The sequence below is a fragment of the Vidua chalybeata genome, chromosome 21 (genome assembly GCF_026979565.1).
Source record: "Vidua chalybeata isolate OUT-0048 chromosome 21, bVidCha1 merged haplotype, whole genome shotgun sequence".
Taxonomy (NCBI): domain Eukaryota; kingdom Metazoa; phylum Chordata; class Aves; order Passeriformes; family Viduidae; genus Vidua; species Vidua chalybeata.
Window position 1 is genome coordinate 29,635 of NC_071550.1, and position 18,626 is coordinate 48,260.

At 36.5% G+C, this 18,626-nt stretch overlaps 1 protein-coding gene across 1 annotated transcript in view; it reads left to right on the forward strand.

Annotated features, from left to right (window-relative positions):
• The window catches only part of GARNL3 (GTPase activating Rap/RanGAP domain like 3), a 35,324-nt gene that overhangs the window by 5,438 nt on the left and 11,260 nt on the right, over positions 1–18,626 (forward strand). The window contains exons 6-22 of the mRNA XM_053962305.1: positions 357–421; positions 2,822–2,885; positions 3,138–3,164; positions 3,538–3,613; positions 4,197–4,295; positions 4,828–4,931; positions 6,130–6,238; positions 7,549–7,594; positions 10,034–10,140; positions 10,966–11,087; positions 11,762–11,866; positions 14,202–14,276; positions 15,199–15,310; positions 16,056–16,154; positions 17,088–17,204; positions 17,897–18,069; positions 18,313–18,471. Of these exons, the coding sequence (XP_053818280.1) occupies positions 357–421; positions 2,822–2,885; positions 3,138–3,164; positions 3,538–3,613; positions 4,197–4,295; positions 4,828–4,931; positions 6,130–6,238; positions 7,549–7,594; positions 10,034–10,140; positions 10,966–11,087; positions 11,762–11,866; positions 14,202–14,276; positions 15,199–15,310; positions 16,056–16,154; positions 17,088–17,204; positions 17,897–18,069; positions 18,313–18,471 (1,659 nt within the window). The remainder of the gene's footprint in view (positions 1–356; positions 422–2,821; positions 2,886–3,137; positions 3,165–3,537; positions 3,614–4,196; positions 4,296–4,827; positions 4,932–6,129; positions 6,239–7,548; positions 7,595–10,033; positions 10,141–10,965; positions 11,088–11,761; positions 11,867–14,201; positions 14,277–15,198; positions 15,311–16,055; positions 16,155–17,087; positions 17,205–17,896; positions 18,070–18,312; positions 18,472–18,626) is intronic.

Below are 18,626 nucleotides of genomic sequence, written 5' to 3' on the forward strand. Positions count from 1 at the left end.
TATGGTCAGTTTAGGCAATGGCTTTATACTGCTTTTAGGATTTTCTTGTACAATGGTAAGAAAATAGGCAGGTCTGATACTGGTTTCACTTTTTTTCCACTTAATGTTCCACGAGAGTCTTTTATCCAAGCAATTGTTTTAAAACTCTGCTGCAGGCATGTATGGTTCGCTTTCTTTTTCTTTGCAGCACCCGTGATTTTTTTTTTTCTCTAAATCAGCAGTAAATATAGCTAAGTAAAATTACCTTGGTTTTCTTCCTTCTTTTTTAACTGAATTGTTTTTATTAATATTCCTATTTGAATATGCAGAAAAAGTTGGTATGTCCTGTAATATATCCTAGCTTTTCTTGTTTACAGGGTACTCAGAAAATATGTCTCCCTTACAGTCCCATAAAAACATTATCAGTGAAATCTATATTAAGGTATGTATTTACAAACAACTTATCAATTTAGATATTTGCCTGTATACCTTTTCATGTAAATCTATAATAACCATAAAAATGGTTTTGCAAGTCTTAATCGTTGAAGGCAGCAAAAAGTGTTTTTAAAGCCTGTTCTTGACCAGACAAGGTGGAAACTTATAATGGAGAGAAATTCTTTGCACTTTTTCTTCAGCAGAGGGACAATTTTCAAGTTCATTGGAGAACAGGTACTAAATGGAGCTGCAGTGACGGAGAAGAAATATCTTTAAAAATTAGACAATAAGAAGAGCTGAGGAGTAGCAGATTTTCACTGGTGGTTATTATGTGGCCCTAGTAGGGCGAAGCAAGCAGTCAAAATGCCAAGAATTATTTCTTCAGCTGATTGTCTTCATCTAGGTCTCGCTATGGGTGTATTATGCACAGTGAAGCCAAGAGAATTCCTAATTTCAGCTAGAGTTCGTATGAACATGTTTATACTCTGCCCTGCCTCTTTAGTAGTAGAAGAGAATATAAAGTGGGCAAACCCAATGCTATTTCCATTTCTTTGAACAATTTCATCAGCTGAAGTGTCAGAGCACTGGTTTTCAAAGCATTCATTCAAATCTAATCTGCAGTTTTTACAATCTCATCACATGGTGTGTTTTCTCAAATCCCTCACAGACGATGTCATCGAATGGATCTTCTGTAAGGGTTTTAGCTTCTCTAGGAACCCGTTAAGAGTGTCTTTCACTAAACAAATAGCGTGTACCGGACAACAGAGTGGTTTGCAAGTTTTTAAAACCTGTAATCTGTATAGAGTAGGAACAAATGTCTCTTATTTGATTGAAGCTGGGCCACTGGTTAACGCTGCTGGTGCCTATGTGAAAGGAGAATTCTGGAAGCAAACCATGTGTTTTGGTGTGAAGTCATTGCCAACAGATCTGGATGTTCCTGCTACTGCATAAGATTTATGAGAGGTCCCAGACTACTGAATTTGCCAGAGAGGCTATCAGGTCTTTGAGCCTCGCTTCTTAAATTTGATTTCCTGGGCTGGGGCTCTGTTTTGGAGTGTCAAGATGGTGAGTTGAAAACACTTGAGATACCTTTCATCTTCTTCATCAAATTGAGCTAGGTGCCCTCTGCGAACTCCTGTTTTGGCTCAAATAGTGTTCCTAATTGTCTGTACTGCATTCTTGACTTGCATAAGTACCTGATTTTCCATGTCTGTCCACCAGTCGCTGAAGTCACTCTTCCTAACATCCCTTTCCAACCTAGCCTCTCTCTCCAATTCACCCACAAGTGGGTATTTCGTCAGGCATCCCAGGCTGGATAAACTGTCGCCTGCTAGCTAGGGTTGTAACTCTGTGGCTAAAACACCCTGACGTGTTCCATCCTGTGATGCTCCAGTATTCTACAGAGGAAAATGGTAGGCTTGTTTCAAACTTTGTTTCTCCCAGGGTCTGTGCCACGTGCGGTCAATTGCATAAATGTCATCTCCTTTTGCCTGCTTCAGCTTGGACTGAAAACTCTTCCCTGACTTTTTTTTTTTGCTTTTACAGTCCTTGAGCCATCACTCAGACTTGATTGATAGTCCTCTGACATTTCAACCTGTTCACACCTGATGTAAATCTAGGTACAGACTGTCTCAAAGAATTTTGGTTGCATTAATAAATTTCCTTTCTCTAAATTCTTTGGAATGCTTTAGTATCTTTCAAAAGGAACTAAAGAAAATCATCTCTGCACTGCGATCGAGCATAAGCAACGGTGGAAAGACTTCACCTCTGTTATTTGCTGTGCCCCAGGCAGATTGCATTCAGAGCTCCATGACATGCTGCACAGCTCTATAATGCTTGGGGAGGGGAAAAGGGGCATAAAACCAATAGTAATTGCTGAGGTATGAGTTAAAGAAAAAAAACTGTGAATTAGATCTTTCTGTTTATTGAGGCAGTTGGTCTTGCTTTTCATGTGAATATCTTTTCTGTTCTGCCTGTGAATCATTGCTGTGTGAATTTGGTGCTGAACTTCTCATTTTTCATTTGACTTGTCTTAAATTATTTAAGAAGAGAGACAACCTAAAAAATAGAATTGGTTACTGAGCCCTCCTAAAATGCTCACGGAGATTATGTTTAGAGCTGAAGTGAAGGGTGATGTAATAGAGCTCTGTGCTTTATAAGGAAATAAATTTAAACCTGATCTCCACACAAGGTCTTGCTAATTTCTGTTTTTAAAATACAAAAGAAGTTTAGGAAGTGTTGGAAGTTAATATTTTGGGAAAGAAATGGCAGTTCCACAAAACATTCAATTTAACAGAGACTCTTCGAACAATTCATTTTGTAACCGTTGTAACTGCAGTCAGTTGGTGGTTCAGCGTTGAAATGTGTGCTTGCACTTCTGTAAAGCGCTATTTCATTTGCATTTCAGTGCTATGAGTCTTGATAAATTCGAGAAGAGCCCAAGAGAAATTTTTCATCCTGAGATACAAAAGGTAGGAAGTGACTTTTTTTTGTTTGGTTCTTTTTCTTTATTCTTTTCTGGAAATATAAGTAATTAAGTATAAATACTACCAGTTTGTTTCTTCCAGTAGCAGTTAATAATGATGATTGTACATAATGCTACTTAAACTGTGTTTATGCGTTGAACTGGCCATTTCAAATCAAAACTTATAAACACAAATAAAACCATCATCCTTGTAGACTTTTTAATACGAGTGTGCTAAAGATACTGTTTTTGTTTACAGGATTTATTGGTTCTTGAAGAGCAAGAGGTAAATATAAACCTAACTACTTCTAGCTCACAGACCTGTCCAGTGAATACAGCTTTGTATTTTGATGTGCTTATGATGATTTTGAAATCAATTGCTGATTACAGTAAAAAAAATTAATGTTTTTTGAGCATGACAGCAAAAATAACTTTAAACACCAACTTAATAATAATAGATCACCAATTTAAATTAATAATTTTATGCTACACTATAGAAGTTTAGAGATAAATTATTATGTATTAGGAGATGGTATAAAGTGTATGTTCTAATGTGTAGGATGTATACAAAGATACATACATAAAAGTCCTCAGGGAAAACAAACTTTTAGGTCTTCTGTTTGAATGTCTACCATATCATACTTGGTTTTATTTCTCAGGGATCGGTGAATTTTAAATTTGGAGTCCTTTATGCTAAGGATGGTCAGCTTACAGATGATGACATGTTCAGTAATGGTGAGTTTTTCACCTTCTCCTTAATTGTTTTGTTCATTTGCATAAAAAAAAAAAAAAAAGGCAAGATAGTGCCTACAGCTGGAAGCAGGGTGGGAGGTAATGGTTAAATGAACAGTCGTTTAGTTTGGTTTCATGTGTTGGGTGAAAAATTGTATCATAGGGCCTTCTATGTCTGTAAGAAGCCTACTGTTACAGCTTGAAAGAGAGTGAAATTTCTCTTCTAGAAATAGGCCGTGTGACATGAATGCTTAGAAAAAAGAAGCATTTGAAGGAGGTGACTCATTAACTCACTGCTTGTAGTTCTTTCATTCTTTTACAGCACGATCACATGCTCCTATGCACTTGAACGCCATTGGGCTAGCAAAAGAGGTCACTGTTTAATGTCATATGATGATGCCTATTGTGCACGGTTGGGGTGCTGTTTCTGGAAAGGCTGTAGGCTTGGAAGACAGGAAAGGAAGCTAACTCAGCTGAAACTTGTGTCCTGGATGCAGGACCCATTTCCTTATTTTGGTCATTTTTAAGATATGTTCTATTACTACGGGTACGCTTTTTTGGTAACATTTCTCCCTCCCTCGTGTAGAAACTGGAAGTGAAAGCTTTCAACGATTTTTGCATCTCTTGGGTGACACAATTACTTTGAAGGGCTGGTCAGGCTACAGAGGAGGACTGGACACTAAAAGTAAGAACTCATCTAAAGCAATGAAAGGGGGGGTGGAGCTGCATTGTAAATGTTTCTTCTTATTGCGTATTGCGCATATTGTATATATTGTGGTTATGAAACAATCCCAAAACGGGCTTCCTCGTATGTGTACTAAATGCTCTACTTCACCAGGAAAGAGTCAGGTCAGCTTAAGTCACTGGTATGGAAGGCAGTTATGACAGGTATTATCAAGGCGAACGGTTTCATTTTAAGTTGGAATGAGGTGAACAATAATCTGACATGTTACTTGCTTCATGATAGAAGGACATTGTGGCTTGAAGACCTGTGTGATTTCAGGAGGGTAGGTGAAAGGTGTCGTAGGTTTTAAATGTGAATATGCAGATTAGTTGCAAACTTGCGTTTGGACTCACGCGAAACATGCGGTGTGGACATTTTCTAAAATGGATCAGACAAAAAAAGATAATAGAAGAAGATTTGGTAGAAAGACTTGAAGTATCTTCAGAAAACATATAGGAGATACTCCTCCTTAAAATGTTGCCTTCCCTTGCAGATGATACAACAGGAACCTGTTCCATCTATACAGTTTTTCAAGGGCATGAAATTATGTTCCATGTTTCAACCATGCTACCGTATTCTAGAGAAAACAAGCAGCAGGTACATGGTTCTCTTTTTTATTTCCCTATTTGTTAAATCACAAACTCCAAAACTTTGTAAGAAATAAAGGATTTCTTGTCTGTTAATATTTGAGAAATGTAAGCCTTGAGACTTTTGCACTTTTTTTCCTCGATATTCTACCTGATGCTGAAAATTTCATGATGTTTATTAGAAATAATGCATCCTATCGTCTCCGTTAAGGTAGAAAAGATATTTATGAAGAAGATCCAAATTGCTTCACTGACAAGTGATTAAGTGTGGTGTTCAGATGACTTGAAGAGCTTCACTGCTGTAATTATTACCACAAAGGCTTTAGGAAAACTGGAAGTTAGCCTTGTGTGTGAATTGTAGGAATATTCACGTGTTTAACGCATAACTCCTGCTTGAGTAGCAATTAGTGTCGCTTGAAAGAAATTCCCCTTGTGAGCATGTTAATGTTGGTAACCGTAAAGAAGTGCTGTCACACTGCCATGCATTAACCAGGTGGGTTCTTGTTCAAATGTGCCGTCATTCATTGCTCGGGCCTTTCTTTGTATTTATGATGAAAAAAAAAACTTTATATGCACGTGTGTTTACTATACATCAGACATCATAATAATTTACCTCAATTACTTACAAATTACTTGATTTATTATTTATTATGCATTCTTACAGTAATATGGTTAGACCATATAATTAAAACTTACTTTTTCTGTTTCTATGTCAGTTTTCTCATGCTTTTTGCTTGGACTGATGACAAGATCACAAGAAAACAGAGGCCAATCAGGATATTTTTTTTTTTAAGAATAATTCAGCAACAGACTTTTCTGTCCTTTTATTTCAAGGGGTAGATTTGCTTTTTTTGGAATGCTAGAGTTTCCATGCCAGATTCGTGAATATTAATTATAGAAACTGAGTGCTTTTCTAAACATATGCAATATCTATTCTTCTAGAACCTGCCTTGTTGTGTGCACCATGTCGTTGCTAGGTTTACTTGCTTATAGTTTAGTAATGATTTTATATTGCCCCCAGTCATACTGACTGTAATTTTCCTGTTTGCAATTTAGTAATATCGCTTTATTATTCTGTCACAGAATTGCTAAGATACTTACTTACCTTGTAAGTCTCTTGTAAATCACTGTGTCTATCTCTTTTTTTTTTTTTTTTTGCCTCTTCTTTCTTTTTTTTCCTTTTTTGTTTTCCTTTTTTTTTTTTCCAGGTAGAAAGGAAGCGACATATTGGAAATGACATTGTCACTATCATATTTCAGGAAGGTGAAGAGTCTTCTCCGGCATTCAAGCCATCCATGATTCGCTCTCATTTTACACGTATCTTTTTCCTGACATTTTCTAATGCCTTTTTTTTTTTTTTAAGATGAATATTACTTTTAATTCTGCCCTAATTCCTCCCTGTACGCTGTTTATGGAAGTGAAAATTATTTTACATGCATTCTTGCATTCTTCACCTCCTAGCTTCTTGACTAGGAGTTTCCAAGTCTGCAACATCAACCAGTGTTTGTTAAATCCCTTAGAAGATAAGGTAAAAGCAAGAATGTGAGTTTTAAATCATTTTATTGAAAGCATTCATTTGTATCATTTCAAAAATCTAATTTTATACATTTTCAAAAAATACGAATTCATAAATATATTTCTCTTAGTTTTGTAGATTATTTTGGCATTAAATGTTGGCATTTTACTCAGTATTACCTTTCAGTGTTTAGATGCTGTTTATTTTAAATATTTATGTGTTTTAGATTAGTAGTTGTCAAATTTTTCAGACCACTTACTATACATTCTCCAGTTTTTTGACAGCCTGTGTTTTTCAGACTTCTGGTTGAAAACATTTTGAAGACTATATGATTGCAGAAACCAGCAGACAATCTCTTGGAATTACCATGGGGTCACAGTAGTAGCAATCTGTAAACCCCAACCAGGCATGTGGTAGACTAGATGGAATGGAATGAGGAAAAATGAATGAAAAGAAGAAAACTCTTAATTTCTGTCCATACTCTGTTGCTGAGTTTTAAAAAAGTTATCACAAAGCTTAAGACTTCCACACCTAGTTCTCAGGCAGACTAAATGTTCCTAGAACCCTCTTGCTAGGGGTGAATGAATAAAAATCTTTACATATCAAAGGAACCTAAGTACCGAGAAGAATTGTTTACCACATCAACGTAACTCTACAGTAGAGCATCAGCCTTAGTATAACTTGCACTTTAAATGATTGTCTCGTTTTTCCTATAATTCTGTTGGCTAAATTGTTTCATTGGAATCTTTTTTTGAGTGGAAGCTTTGGTAAAAGCAAAGTTCAGTATCAGTACTGCTTTATCAATGAAAAGAAGTTTTAATTGCAAATATATCAAATACAAAAAAAGACAAACTTCTATAGTATGTCTTATGCTGTGTCTGTGGTAATAGCTTGATTTTGAAACTGTTGATCAAGCAATAACATTTTTGTACAGGACCCTTTTTATAAACAGTAAAATCTGCATAGTCTAGAATTGTTTATATATTTACATTGACTTGATTAATATATTTTACCTTTATTAAATCTGCAATGTACTCCAGGAAAAGAAAAGTTTATTAAAATACATGTGAGCTTTATTAGAACTGGATTAACTTCCTTAACTATATGGCAGATATTTTTGCTTTAGTGAGATATAATAAGCAGAATGATAGTTACAGGTAGGTGCTGATTGTAACAAAGAATTTCACAATGAAGTACTGATGGTTTAGAGAAAATGGGAAAACATTTTGGCAATGGGACAACTTTCTGGCATTTAGACAGGTCCACCTGTCTGTATGCCAGGAAGCCAAATGAGCTTTAGAAACTGAAGAGCAATATGGACCTGCATGCAGATGTCACTAAACTGGCTATAAGTAGCAGGTTTCTAATCATCAGAAAAATTAAATTCTGGAACAGGCATAAGCTAAGGGGGAAACCCAAAACTGGTTTTTAGATGAAATATAAAAAATGAGGAAAGATATGCTTGGAACTTTCAGACCCGGTGAGATCAATGACATAGTAAACTACGTGGATGAAAGTTAATGCACATGATGTTGTGATAGCCACGGACTACAAGTCCTTACAAATCGCAGTTTGGCTGTAACTGAGCATACTAGTTGATTTTTAGGGATTTTAATAGAGTACTTGTATAGTTGAAGGTCACGTACTGAAAACCTATCAGAATCTTACGTATTACTATGTTTCTCCAGCATTCCATTGAATCTAACTCCAGAGAAGAATGATACTTCAGTTTGTGTATGTGGGTTTTTTTCCCCTGCCTCCTATTCACAGCTAAGGTTTCTTTTGGATCATGTCTGTAATGCAGTTGAGCAAAGGAATAGTTTTATTTTGCTTCAAGATCTTGTCCGCTTCCTCTTGCAAATTTGTTTAAATTGATTGTCCTCATAGCTTCTGCTTTTCAGCATTCCTAGGTTTGTGAGAAACACAAAACATGTTCATGATTCCAATGTGCAGTGAAAATGCAGTCACTTCTTTTTCTTCTTGCTTTGGGACAGAAATGTGGGCATACATCCCTCATTACCCTTTAAGAAGTGATTGTTGTCCTGATTGTAAACTGATAGTCTGTAGATGGGTTAGCCATGGTAAAATGCTTTTTATATTGCTCTTTATGTGGGGAAGGAAATGAGTTGCAGTACATAAGATAAATTAGTCTTTTTTTTCTTTAAGTAACTGGCAAGTTTTACTAGATCAGTCCATCTTAGTTGCTTCATTCTGCCAGCCTTGACACATCTTGGCATAGTACGTATCACATGGTATTTTTTTCCTATACGACAACCTTAGAACATTATATTTCAGCTTGCCCCAATTACGTTTCCTTCTGTCCTTTCATTGTAGGCCTGAATAGAACTTGTTCCTTCTCTTACTTTTGTGCGTGTGTGAAGACAGTCTTCCAAGCGGCCAAAATTTCAGTCAAAAGGGACAGGGGATACTCTAGGCTTTTGAGGCAAATTTTCCTTGTTTCAGATGCAATATCGCTATGAGGTCTGACACTGAATTTCTGCTTAGAATGCCTTTATATTTTATGTCACTAAAGAAGTCTATTTTTTAAAGTCAGTTTTGTTATGTCTTTCCCCGTCATAATTCCTTCTGATCTAGTCAAGGAACATTTCACACCTTTTGTAGTTTTGTTTACAACTTTTTTTTTTTTTTTTTTTTACTTTTTTTTTACCTGGACATAATTAAATAGACATAGGGCATCTATGAAACTGTGTCACAAATATGTGAAACAAATATTAGGATGATCAATAGTCATTTCATACTGTATGCAGTTCCTAAGCTTTCAAGAAAAAAGACCGTATGAAAGCATTGTGATCCATTAGACTCAATATCAGTCAGTCACTGCTGGTTTTTGGAGAAAGCAAATTCTGTCTGGTTTCTAAAATAGCAGGTATGGGTCGAATCTATAATTTTGCCACTTAACTTGCTGTGACCTGTGTCATCTGCACATGCCACTTGGAAGACTTGTCGGCAAACTATCACTTGAAATAGCCAAGAATGATTACTTATCTTAAAGAAGCTATGCCCTGATGAACAAATAAGCATGGGTTTTGTATCTGCCATTCAATATTGCTGTGCTGGATTCCTTATGGATCAAAATAACTCAGCAGGTCCAGCTGTCATGGAAGTTATTCTGACTCTGTCTTCCTCAGTGAAAATGAATTTGCTGTTCCCAAGCTATAGATTCGTATGTCATAAGCCATTGTTACTTTGAAAGCATCATATATTTCATGTGTGTGGTGAATGCATAGGGAAAGTGGAAATCTGTAAGGAGAACGTATTTTGTAGGTGAAGACCTGTTGTTTTACAGAGTTTTTCAACAGGACCATATTTTGCTAGTGCCACTAAAACTATTGCTGCATGAATAGAACTGCGAAGTTGTTCTAATTCTATGTCCCAGTGTTAGTTTGTGTAAAAGAAGCATAACTTTGCTCTGCTGAGTAATAATAAGTGAATATTTTTTTGTTATGCCCTTTGAAATTCTAATGTAAGATACCCAGATAACAGTTTCCATTTTCTCCGATTCTGAATAATGTCCATAAAAAAGGTAGGGTTTGAATGTGACTTTCACTGTAAGTAAAGATTTGTACTTTCCATAGGCTGAAAATATTTTCAGAAGAAAGTGTTCCTCTCTTTGGGCCTCCCCTTCCATCCCCACCTGTGTTTACAAATCACCAGGAATTCAGGGATTTTGTGTTGGTGAAATGTAAGTCAGTTTTTCTTTTGCTAGAAACACTCTTTTAATAATTGTGCTAACAAATTAAAATTCATGACGCTTAAAACGTATATGTGTTTTCTTGTGTATTCTGCTGATCTGTATGCAATTATTTTTTCGCATTTGTAGCATAGTTGGGATGTCAGTGCCATCAAACTGTTACGGTCAGATTAACAAAAAAAAAATTCTCTTCTTCTCAGGCTACTAGGCAGAGGCTGACTTTTGCGTTTGCAGAACGTGCAGCCGTATTTAGCTTTGCATTTTTTGTAAAGGGCTTGGGAGATCTGAAAGGATTTATAATGCTGTTCATTATTTAGTAATAGAAGGTGTTAATTTAGTAGCTCTGAAAACCTGAAAATAGCATCTCTTCTGAATGTATTATTAAAGGTGCTAAAGGATGCCTATGCAGCACATTTTAATTCTGTAATCATTCAGTTCCAGTTTTCATTGACCCGTATTTGCCCTTCTAAATCAGCAAGAAAGGAATCTTTGAAAATTGACCTTGTGGATTACAATTAGACCTGACAGGAGCTTGATGGCTCATTTTGCGTATTTAAATTGTTTAGTAGTTAAATTGACTGGCAGTTTGTCTTTAGTTTTTTTATTAGGTATTTATTCTGATGCCTTATGGAATTCTTCTATTACTAATTTTTCTCCTTTAACTCAAGGGAGAGTTACTCACTTAAAAAAGGCAAAAAGGAGGCAATTCTAAATTAACAGGGGCAGAGCAGGTGTTTTGGTACAGAGGCAAACTAGATTTGGTGGAGAGTCTTGAGATGCATTTACATAATGCATCTTTTTTCCATAATCTTTTAGTAATAAATGGTGAAAAAGCCACCTTGGAAACACCAACATTTTCTCAGAAACGTCAACGCACTCTAGACATGCTGATCCGCTCTTTATACCAAGACATGATGCCTGACCTGCACAAGGGAAATGTAAGTCAGAAATTTCTGCATCCCTCACATGTGCTGTCCTGTTCTAACTAGTAGCTTGAATGTTCTGTCACTTTAAAGGACTGTAATCCTAATGAGCACTGAATTGCATATGACTAAGCTAAATACCGATTATCGTATAACTTACTTTACAGTTATATGAAAGCTGACAGTCCTTTCTGGACAGGACTCTTCACCAGGTGTGAGGAGACGCATAAAAATGCCATACTTTGTGTAAGCTTACCTGCGGCAAGGGAATAGGGAATTTAGATACTATAAATACAGGCATTAGTCTCATCACCATAAAATCTGCATTTGCTCTGTTATATGTAAATTTGGATTATTCTTAACCCTGGTTAGCTATGAGGCAACTTTATTTTGGATGATGAAGACTTACTCTTGAGGTGATTCTTAACTAACTAAAAATAAGTTCTGTACTTCTAAAACTAACAAGGTGCTATTTTTTTGACCAATATTTATTTCTTTTATCTATATAGATCTGCTTAAACTTTTCTTTTTCATATATTCATGTCACATATTCATGTGGCATGATTGTACAGAACATAACAGTGGTAAACTATGACAAGTTGTAAGGTAAAGCACTGAAGGATTGGAAGAGTTGCAGTTTCTCTTCTCTGAGAAGCTGTGCAGTTAGAAAGAAACATTTTCTGTTTTAGAACATGCTTAATAGAAGATCCTTCAGTGATGTGTTACCAGAGTCCCCAAAAGCAACACGGAAAAAAGAGGAAGCTCGACAAGCAGAGTTTGTTCGGCTTGGTCAGGTAGGATCAATTTAGAAGGTATGCAGCTATGTTTACAAAGGCTGTGTCACTCCTTTCATTAGACTTTGATTACCTTGCAGTTACATCGGGATTTAATGCGGTTTTCCGTGACCAGAAATAGTTTTGTAGTGTATTGCATTATTGTGAGTTACATTAAAATAAAACATGAATAGAAGTATTTATCTGTAACACCTGAGGTATACATGTACAAATATTTATGTCGTACATGAGTTAAATGAAGGTTGTAAAAATCGTACCTTAGGATCAAACCTGAAAGGTCTTTCCCCGCTTCATGCAGCGGATGCCTTCTCCAAGCGGAAGAGTGCTGTGTCTTTTTCTGTGCTTTGGAAAAACATAATCTTTCATGGATTTCCTCTGTGTGTTTTTTTAAAGATTGAATTTCTTAGAAAATACTCTAGACTTCTTTAGTCAGGAAGAAAATTTGCTAGTCTTTTTGTCAAATCAGAGTTTGCCACACATCTTTGAGATTGCTGACTGCAATCTTCTGTGGGATTACTAACTTTTTGATTCCGTGAAAAGTACAACTCCCGATGATTTAGATTAGTCTGCTTTGATCTGACAATTCATTGCAGCAAAAAAAAAGCCAACAGTGCCTATGCTCATCACTTCCCCTGTCCTTTCTCACTCATTTCTTCTTGATCCAGACTGGTCTCGTGGTTCTGCAGCTTATCTTAAGAATACTTCTTTTCTGAGCTGATTTAACTCTGCGTGAGTTGACAGAGCAAAAACAAAGACAAAACAAAAAACGCAACAAAAAATCCCAAACAAACAAAAAGTCTAAACTCAACCAACCAAAAAACCCTCCACAAAACAAAACCGACCCCAACCACCGGACCAAATGCAATCAGCCGAAAAAAAAAAACCAAAAAAAACCCCCCAAAAACCCACACTACCAACAAAACTCAATTCTCTTCTCTCCCTTTTTTTGTCTTATAAGACAAAAAATTGTGAAATATTAGAAGAGTCTAAGTTCTAGATGTAGTTAAAGGTGGAGAATGGGGCTAGGCAAATGAGAGCTAACAAATCTAGTTGAGACCCATTTGTTAAACAAGACTTCCATCCTCAATATAGTCTTCATCAAAAGGAAACGTATTATGTGGGTTATAAATTCGTCAATACCTGTTAGTGTTTTTCTTGGAGGTGCTTCTAACATTTAACTATTTCCCTTCCCTAAAAGATCTTTCCTCTGAGTTACAAACCATAGGCTTGACCATATTTCAAGATACCTTCCAAGTAGCTCAATCATTCTTGCCAAACTAGGAACGTATAGCCAGTTGACTTTTTGGATTGCGGACAAAATTCACTGATAACTGATTCAGCTGTACATTTAAATAATTTATTTATTGTCAATGTGATCTCTTCTGACTGGTGAGATGGAATTAAAATGTTCATACAATGAAGTATTTTGTGCATCTCTGTAAGCTGGCAGCCATGCTTAATGCAAATGTGCAAGTGATGCATGCAGGTATTTACTACCACTTCACAGAGAGCCATGCTTGATGGTAGGCAAACTCTAGGGCAGTAGAATTGGTTTAGGTTAGTTCTAAACTTTGCATTAAGGTATGCTGTGACAATTCCACGTATCAAAGTCTTCAAGGAATACTGCTGTGAAAGTTAGCAATGAAGGAATATAGGCTACAGTAACAGACTTACTGTGTAAGTCAATGAAACTACATATATACTATACTTCTGTGGAGGTTTTGCCCCTTTCAAAATCACCTTGCTTCTTCTAGTTACTTCTAGCTGAAGTATTTGTGATCTGGTGACCAACTGTCCTTGGGATGCCTGGCAATATATGTAAACAGACATATATATATATAGTTTGCCTTAGTGTTTGTTCGGAAGTTTTGCAAATCAAAGGTCAGTTTGTGTAATTGACAAGAGGATCCTCTATCTGGCTAGATTATAAAGTAAACTGTGTAGATGGTTAGGTTCTGTAGTTTAAGGTGGAGGTTTTTCTCTGTTACTATGTTTGACTCTTCTTTTCTGAGTTGCCGTTTAGAAAGCAAGTAAACAACAACAACAAAAAAACCTAAAAAAAAAAAACAAAAAAAACCAAAAAAAAACAAAAAAAAAAACCAAAAAAAAAAAACCACCAAGAAATGGCCAACATATGTTTTGGCTGAGAAGATACCTAGTAACCATCTGACGTTGTTGAGGATACAGAATTCTGCTTCTTTTTTCATTACTTAAAATGGCATAGGAATTCCAAACTGGAATTACTTTCTAGTCCTAAACTGTCCTTTTAATATAGTCTTTAGTTTGGGTATTGATGACAAAAACTCAGTTTAAATGAAACATCTCTTTGTATTAGGCATTGAAATTGAAAACCACCGTGAAAGGGGATACTACAGCTAACTTGGCAACCACAAGCTTTTGTAAAAAGGAGGTGAGTGAAACTGTCAGAGAAGTTATGGAACATTAAGCATTTTCTAGTATGGTATCTATTTATTTACTTCTGTAATTAGATGCTGCAGCAGAAATGATGAAAGGTACATTGTCAAAGTGATTCTGCAGCCACTATTAGATTAATAAAGGATGAGCCTGGGGGCAGAAGCACTTCTTAAGTTAAAGCAACTGTGGACATTTTTATACCTGAGAAAATTCAGTGAAGGTGACATCTTCCATATGCAATCATCTTTTATTTTAATTTCGGCACGTTTGAAACAAGATTCAGTTGTGTTTTCATTTCCTTTCATTTCATTTAGATTTTGTTTGAAGTCATTAGGGAGTGAACTATGCCAGCTGCACTCTTCTGCATGTGTTTTATATACAGAAGCTTCAGAAGTGCTTCTAGAATTTCAGAGATTCCAACTAATATATAAATTGGGAGAGGAGGGGCAGGCTCTGGGAGGTAAGTACAGAAAATACAGGATGGAAGAATAATTTGGCAGAAAGGCAATTTTAACTGTACCATGTGCTAGTCACTAAACATCGCAAACTGAACCATAAAATGTAAGCAAACTGCATATGGATATTGGTACATACATTTTAAGTATATCAGTTTGGGATTTTTAAATGAAAATAACTATTGCGTGATGGTTGCACTGAGTTTCAGCTGCATGTATTTTAATTCTAGCATTTCAGGTATGTGTCTTACACTTACTAGTCTCCAAACCAGAATTGATGCAGAAAGTCCTCTGCAAGAAAATTATTTCAGTTTTGATATTTCAAATTCCAACAATATACTGTTTGGAAATGTATCCTGCCAAAAGCATTTACGTGTTATTGCCATTGTCCATCACTTTCTGTGTCTGTATGATCTGTATTTTTTAGTGTACTTAATATGTATCCCTTATGTTACTTCATAGCCTTGGGAATCTCAGTCTTTCTGCAGTAATTTTCCTCATGAGGTTGTCTGTGCAGATTCTTGGGGCCAGTCCTTGCTGGTTTCTACAGATGCTGGCATCTTGTTAATAGATGGTTAGTAAATGATCTAGTGTTTTTGTGTCAATTTTTATGTATCTGACATTTTCTTGAAAATGTGTGTTCATAAACTCTGTTCAGGTGTTAGTAAGTATTTATGTAGGGGGATAGTTACTAATCCAAGTAAATCTATTACATTTATGTAACCTAGTTGCAAAAATTCATTCTGCGGTAGAATCAAGCCATATTGGAGAGCTAGTGTTAATGCAGATTTCTGAATGTGTTCTTGTTTCAGATGTTGTTTTCTTGACCGTCTGAAAAGCTGTAGGAGGTCGCATCCAGGTTCAAGAGGTGTCTAAATGGCTTGTCTGGTTTTCTTAGCCCTTGATAACAGTGGGCATGAAGCCAAGGGTTTATGTAACAATGAAATCCTACTCCTTCCCTCAGCAATGATATTGCTACTCTGACCCCTTATAATCCTCTGTGTGCTACATAAGCCAGCGGGACTGAGGGAATGAAGTTAGTGCTTGGTCATAATTCTGAAACTTGCCAAAGGAATGTCACTTTTACATTTCAGTTGCTTAATCTGATTCGTGACAATAATAAAAGTCTCCTGTGAGGAAGTATTGACTGTGATGCTGTGGCACATATAGGAGCTTTGTGCGGTTCTTTTTGGGTTTTTTTCTCTTCTTTTTTGTAAGAAAAAAAACCCCAAGACTTTAATTAGAAGAAAGATATGGTTCAAAACCAGCATCTAGCAAGTTTTAGTAGGGTTTTGAATACATGTGTGTTTCTTTTTTAGATGGTCAACAGTCAGTGCAAGTATTTGATAAAACTCTCCAAATAAAGCAGATGAATGTGTTGGAAGCTCTGGATCTTTTGATTGCCCGAACAGACAAAGGTAGGAGAGGTCCCTATTCTTGGATTCTTGCATGACTCCAGGTATTGCTGGGTATGTATGTCTCATGACAACTTTGTCTCATTTAGAAGGATTAAATGTGCATAAAGTGTGCGCTTTTTTTGTAAGGTAGTTTTTACCCAATAAAAGAGTAGTCTGTGATTGAGTTTCATAAAGGAAACATACACAAAGAAAGATCAAGATCTTTATGTATAACTCAGGAAAGCATTACAGATATGGCTGGTTTATTATTTTTTACCCTTATGTCTGTTTCCTCAGTATTTGCTGAAGTTCTGTTTACCCAAGCTTTGGGTAAAACGTGGTTCCTTCTGTATCACTGGGAGTTGCCCAGTATGGTTGCATCTGGTGACATTCACCCTGAGATCTTACAGAATTAGCTCAAACTACGTGAGAGCCATTTGCAGTTCTCTCAAGACACCTGGGTAATGGGTGGCATTTCTGAGGATCTGGGAAGTGTAGTTATATCAAAACTCAGTTTGTGAAATTTCTAGAGAAAATCTTTCTGTGTCCTGAAGGGTTCAAACTCTATTGAGGATCCAGTTATCAGTCGCTCACCTGGATGGTTCCAGCTCTTAAGAGTTGACCCTTTTACTCTTGCCCTGTAGTGTATATCTATTGTATTTTTGTTATTTTGCAAGATTTTGTGTATTTTCAAAATATTGTGCATTTCACTGTTTGCTCAGATCATTCTTTGGTGCAGCACCACCTAATGGGAAACTTGGCTACTGTACTGAAGGGGTTGGTTACTAGAATTGTCAATCCCAGAGAGTTCATAAGTCTTCTGTCCCCAGAGAGCCATTACGCTTTGTTTACTTTTGCTCTGTTTGTTAGGTGCTGCTTCTTGTCAGAAGTATTAATTTCAAACTACCGTGCTCTTTTTTAACTTTTTTTTTCCTGATTCTCTCCATATGTCAGGGAAAGACTCTCGTATCCTTGTCTTCAGACTCAGTGCTGTCCAAAAAGATATAGAGACTAAAAAAATTATAAGAAGCAAATATGACTGCAGAGAAAATAAACTGGAGAGAACAAAAGGTGATATTGTTATCCTGTGTTAAAAATATCCACTGTGCTTTGATGCTGGTAGTTGCCAGGGGCTTATTAGCTCTCTTTAGGCAGGTGTAAGTGTTCACTTTTAGTTTTTTCTCTGGACAAGTCAATTCAAATTTTGTTAAGATTATATTTGAAAATTACTCTAGTGCACTCCAGCATTACATTTTTGAATGTTGTAAAAAAACCATGTTACTTGGAAATTGCTGATGATGAAAAGCTTTAGAGAAAAATAGGATTTCAGGGTTGGAAGATATGAGAAGAATTTTGTGGGGATGTTAGACTGAAATAAAGCACACTTTAAGTTGGACTGGCGCACTGGCAGATCCCCTATTAAACAGTAGTGCTTAGATGAGTCTGGGTGTTGACCATTATTTTCGTAGAAATAAATGTTTCCTGGTCTTCAGAAGCAAGCTGCTTTGAAGAGCTGAAAGTTGCAGAATAGTGACAATCCGTGTACTTTTGATCAAAGGTAAAAATAGATTTCAAAAGGGTCATAGGCTTTTGTCTTTTCCTAGAAGTCGATATAAGCCTATTGAGGAGTTTTTAATAAGTTCTTAATTCTGTGTTGCCAAGTCACCTATCAGAGCCCTGTTGTACTAATCATCATACAAATACAGAACCAAAAAATCAGACCCTATCCCAGCCACTTAGAGTCTAGAACATTATTTCCTCAGGCTGCCATTTGTATGCCATTAATACTCACCATGGAAGCGAACTGAGGATTGTTGCGGCTATTCGGAATAAGCTACTTCTCGTCACAAAGAAATATAATTCAGACAACACTTCAACTGGCACCTCTCTGCTATTGTCTCCTGAATCTCCAGTAGAGGAGTTCCAGTACATCCGGGTATGTGTACTGTAGTTACTAATTACCTTAACATGCTGAGCAGCACTCAGCTAGTGTGGGGGATGCGGGGAAGGCAGAGTATGCATTATCATCTTCCTGAACCTACAGACAAATAAAAGTGAGAAGCCATATGGTGGAGTCATGTTTCTGTGCTTAGAAAACATCCCCTTAAAATTATGGAGTACCTGCAGCACCCACAGTAGGAACTTGGAAAAGAGTGTAATTCTATTATTTACATTACAGGAAATATGCCTTTCTGACCCTCCAGTGGTTATGACGCTGGTGGATGGACCTACTGGAGACAGTGACAATATGATCTGTGTAGCATATCGGCATCAGTTTGATTTAGTCAATGAGAGTACGGGGGAGTCCTATAGATTGCATCATGTTGAAACAAACAGGGTAAGTTTTCATCATTTAAAACTTTTTTTGCAGACCCCCACTGAGCATAATTTGTTGCAGACTCAGTGCATGCTGTGTAGACCGCCTAGGAGTGTAATTTATGGAGAGGCTGGTGTGTGCTACTTTTTACTTCTATAACCAGTACTTTAGGATGC